This window comes from Watersipora subatra, chromosome 2 (genome assembly GCF_963576615.1).
Source record: "Watersipora subatra chromosome 2, tzWatSuba1.1, whole genome shotgun sequence".
Classification (NCBI taxonomy): Eukaryota; Metazoa; Bryozoa; class Gymnolaemata; order Cheilostomatida; family Watersiporidae; genus Watersipora; species Watersipora subatra.
In genome coordinates, this window is record NC_088709.1 from 17047386 (window position 1) to 17052524 (window position 5139).

Here is a 5139-nt window from a genome sequence, read left to right on the forward strand (position 1 = left end):
TTGGGAGCCCCATTAAAAGTACGTAGCGATAACGGACAATGTTACAACTCACCCGAATGGAGGGAAATTTTGATAAGGTACAACATAATAGGAGAAACTAGTAGTCCTAGATATCCTGAAAGTAATGGCTTAGCGAAGAGAGCGGTAGGGATAATAAAAAGTTTGTGGAGGAAAGAGAAGGACAAGAACCTGGCCTTGCTAGCCTATAGAACTACCCCACTGGAAAGTGGAAATAGGCCAGATGAGTTAATGTATAATAGAAGAATTCGAAATGAGTTACCAGGACAGCACTTAGTCATACCCAATCTCGGACAGTTCAAAGAAAGAGATAGACACCTCAAAGAGAGACAGAAAAGCAATTTTAATAGGGTAAAGAGGCCAAAGAGATTGCCCGTATTAAAAGAAGGGGATAGAGTATGGGTGAAAATAAACCACGAAGATGAAGGGAGAGAGGCAACAGTTATTAAGGAGGCTTTAGAACCAAATAGCTTCTGGGTGGCTATGAACGGAAGAAGAGTAAGAAGGAATAGGAAACACCTGAGATTATTATTTGAAAAAGCTTCGCGCTACATGATAGAGTCTCAGGATAAGGAAGTAGTTAGTAATAGTAGGGAAGGGAATAGAAAGAAAACATGGGTAGGAGATAATAGTAACCCAATAAGAAAGAGTACTAGAGATAAAATAAATAAACGTGACAATGATTTTGTTTATTCCAAATAACTTCTGTTGTAGACACTTAGAATACTACAACCAAAGTTGGATTCAATAGAAAGGGCTCAAAGTAAAAGAAAGGCTTGACAATAGAAAGTGAGGAGGTTAACAGCACGGATAATAGAAGGGGTTTAATAGAAAGAGAAAGAGCAATAATAATAGAGAAAGTAATAATAGAGATGGAAGACTACACCATAGTCGGGAACAGCATAGCTCACTACATCACGCCATCAGTGGGGGTGAAAAAAATTGCCCTAGGAGGAGCCACCCTGGAGGAGCTGTTGTACAGGTGCGGAATCCCCGGAATAAAGATTGTCATTTCCGGAGTTCCCGACATCATGAGCCGAAGAGATGACGCCGTGGATGGGGACAAGGTTTCCAAGTACGAGCAGACCCTGAGAAGGGCATCAAATAGACCGGGAGTAATCCTCTGCTCCTTTTACCCCTCTACCAGGGTGCCAGCTGCACAGTACGGCATTATAGGTCGCCTAAATAGGCTCATATGTACCCTCAACTTCAACAAGAAGGAGGGCACGCCGAACTTGTGCACCCGCCTCTTCGGAAGAGGTCAGGATAGCCTGTTTTTTTCAACAAAGAACATGTGAAGGACGAAGTCCACCCTAACGACCACTGGGCGAGGGTGTTATCTGAGACTATGTGTAGGTACATAGCGACCAGGAGAAGGGGTGCGAGGGACTTGAGGGAACGTCTGTATCGGCCTCTAAGGAGAGAGAGAGACACTAGGGCAGGGACAGAAGGAGGAAACGAGAGAAAGGAGATTAATAGGGAGAGGTTAAATAGAGATGGAAGTTCGGAGGAAAGGAACGTCGAAGCTGCGAGGGAAACCCAAGAGAGAGAAGGTAGTCAACAGGAGGAAGAGAGCATATGGAGGAGAAGAGAAAGAGAGGTGATAGAAAGAGCAAGACAAGATAGAGAACAAAAGAAAGCGGAAATAAGAATAAGGTTCGAAAGCGAAATGGCAGCAGTGGAAAGAGAATACGAAAGAGATGTGGTAAGAGCTAGAGAAGATAGGCAAATAGCTGAAAGAGCTATTGAAAGAGAAAGAAACAGGGGGCAAGACGCAGAAAGGGTTAACAGGAGGAAAAGAAACAACAAGAAATCAGAAGGATAGATGGAGAGACAAGGGAGAGAAAGTCACCAGTCAGGCAGCGGAGAGTTCGTTTTGCTGAACAACCGGAAATAAGAAATAGAGACATTCGGCTAGATGTCCCTACTCTTCGGGAGTATGTGAGGTAGAAGGAATGAATGGGAACAATAGTCAGGGCTTAAGGAAAAGGTAATAGTTTCAGAGAACAATAGAGCGGATAATAGACAGGGCTAAAAACAAGAGATAAAGGGAAGAGAGAGAGGGAGATGTGATGCGGAGAACCGGATGTCCGGTTCGCGACGAGAAAGGGGGATAGCGGCATCTTAACTGCGAGCACGCGAGAGGTAGGACGCAAAAAACCAGGTACGTTAGAGTATTCATTCCACAGCTGAGATTATCATTGGATGTTTGCATGAAGTTTTCTTGACAATGTCTAAAACCCGCATGATTGATAATTTTCTTTCTGAATGTGTTCATGACCAAATTAATTTGTGCTGATAACTAGGCGTAATATATGTACGGTGTATGTAGATTTTTACCAGTTACCATCGTCCTTATAGGGGTAGCAGCAGTGACCAAGATAACTGCGCCACTGTGGTAGAAAGATGGTTAAAGAGACATTGAAGGTCAATTTTACTTCAGACTATGTAAGAGGCTCACATCGCTTTCTGCTTGTGCACCACACCAGACCAACGTCATCTACTGAAGCGCTATGGTGATGAGCTTTGTTGTTTGGATGCGACATATGAGACAACTGTAAGAGTTTGCTGTATATCTCTTTTTCGTTGCGGTGTAAACCAATGCTGGCTACTAGGTAATACAGCCATATAAGTCAGTCTTCTAACTAGGACCGGTAAATATTGAAGTGGGTTGATCATGTGGGTAACTGATCGTATTAAAGTCTTGTTTCTTTTGATGGTTCACATTGTCTAAAGCCAAATTTCCACCTTTATTGCAGCATCTCGATGAGGCCACTCTATTTTGTGATGAAATGTACTTGTGTCAAAATTGATATCTCACTACATGCACACTAGTTGTACATCTTCAACAATGAAGAAAGCTTTTCAATTTTACACAGGTTGCTGCTACATTGGTAACAATGGATGAGACTCGAGGAGCTATTCAGGAGGCTTTGAGCATCGGGAAGAAATGGAATCCAGTATGATCGCCAAGGTCCTGGTTCATAGATTATGCTCAGGCAGTGATGTCTGCTCTTGAACACATCTTTCCAGGTAATAACCTTTCTTAATGCATCTTTAAACTATAATGACTCAGCTAAAAGGAAAAAGCTTAGTGATAGGTGTATGTGTAGATGTAGGTATGCAGATTGTCAAGATATGCATGTACTGTATATGTACTTTTAGAAGAATGTCAAGTTGCGCTGGTTTTTAGAAAAATGATACGTCGGGCTGTCAGCGTTGTGACATACTATTGTTGGTCTGAGACTCACTAATGTGGCATCACACTTCATAAACCAATATCAAAAAATGATCAAGTAAATAATAGAATGACCTAAATGAATACATTTCAAGCTTCCGATTTATGCTCTTGAACTTTTTTAGAAAGCAAAGTTCTACTGTGTGCATTCCATCGTGAGCAGGCCTGGGACAGACAGTTGAAAAGAAGAGAAAATGAAATCGGAGAAGAAGAACGACAGATCATACTCGCATCACCAAGGAAAATTGCAGTCTAGGTTTGTTTCCTCATGTCCTATGTACACAATAAATCTATCTAATAAAGTAATAGCAGTGTATGAAGTTTGGGCTCATGTCCCATGCACTCTTTTCGTAAAAGAATACAAGAGTTGATTCTAGTGCATCTAGTTGTTTTTTTCATATTTCAGAACGGAGCAGTATGTCTCATCAAAGGCAGCTTTAGAGGGGTCTGACTGGTGGGCAAATTCCAAATCTCTCAAGATACAAGAGTACTTCCTAAACCAGTGGATGAGTGAGAATATGCCCAAGGTAGAATTATAGAAAAAAACTGAAAATTCACATCAGCTTTTTGTATCAGTAATTGGCATAATTAATGTTTCTGTATTTTAATTAACAGTATAATTGACATGTTTCAAAAAGTTTTGAGCATGCACCGCTTCTTATTGAATTTTCTGTCCACATACAATATAACATAATCCGTTGAGGTCCTTTGGGTCTAAGACAACGTTGAGGAATAGCCTCCATACAGACAAGCTCAATGAATTATTTTGATCTTAAGTTTATATCAGTTCATTTATGTATTATTGTAGAAGCGGATGGAGTGTTATAGGCGTGATAGATCTCTGTTTAGTGTACGCACCAACAATGGCATCGAACACATCAACAACCCTTTCAAGCAAAACTTTTCACACTACAAGACCAACAACGGTCTCACCAGGGTGCTCCACATAATCGTGACTCACTTCACACACTTTCTCTTCTAACAGGTACTATGCTCAAATTGAATGTGATTGGTGTTACATTAAAATTTCTATCATCGGCTTTTCTATCATTCTGTTAGCAAGCCAACCTATGTTTATTTTAGATATTCTGCGCATGTCGAAGGCCTCATGACAACATCGATTTGGGCTTGCCTGCGGAAAGATAATATTGTGTGGCAGTTGCAATGAGTGGTTTCACCGCTGGTGCATAATTATGAAACATACAGATTTTGACCATTTCACTGTTGCTCTAGATCATGAATGGCGATGTAGAAGGTGTGATCCTTTAGGTTAGGTTTTTTATTTACATACATGATGTATGATTTACGTTATGGCATACAGTAGGTATAAAGATGTATCAACTTGTTCTATATAGCCATGATGAAGTTTTAATTCTGCTTGTGTCAACAGGTGTTGTTTGTTTATATTTTGTAACATCTTATTTGTGTGATGAGGGAGGTGATTTTTTCCTCTTTCCATCACGGCTGATAAGCACCAGGGACCATGTCTAATACTTTTTATGTTTTTCTAGTGTACATATGTTGAGAGATATACCAATACTTGTTTATAGATTTATTCATATTTCAATTTCAAGCTTTTCTATGAGTGAGGTAGTGAATGAGCCCCTCCTCTTCATATCTAAGACAATGTAAATATAACACAGATCTTGTGTCAGTTACGCTGGCCTAACATGCATATTCAATTTAAAGTAATTGATTTCGCATATATGCAAACAAAAAAAATTTGTAGATACTGTCCAGTAAGAAGATGTAGTTGTTGATAATGATATCATAGGTCCCTGGTGCTCACTCAACCTCTTGTTCGACTCATGAGCCACAATATCTCATCTGCAACACAGTTAAAAATATATATTCTATATGACACAACGAAGCATGAGTTTACT

At 40.1% G+C, this 5139-nt stretch overlaps 1 protein-coding gene across 1 annotated transcript; it reads left to right on the forward strand.

Annotated features, from left to right (window-relative positions):
* The first annotated feature begins 1366 nt into the window (after positions 1-1366).
* LOC137388003 (octapeptide-repeat protein T2-like) lies at positions 1367-1843 on the forward strand. The gene has a single exon (XM_068074522.1). It carries the CDS (start codon positions 1367-1369, stop codon positions 1841-1843), a length of 477 nt encoding a protein of 158 aa, XP_067930623.1.
* Positions 1844-5139: the final 3296 nt, after the last annotated feature.

Excerpts from the sequence above, each read along its gene's own strand:
- LOC137388003 (XM_068074522.1), top strand. The coding sequence starts at position 1,367 with ATGTGTAGGTACATAGCGACCAGGAGAAGGGGTGCGAGGGACTTGAGG.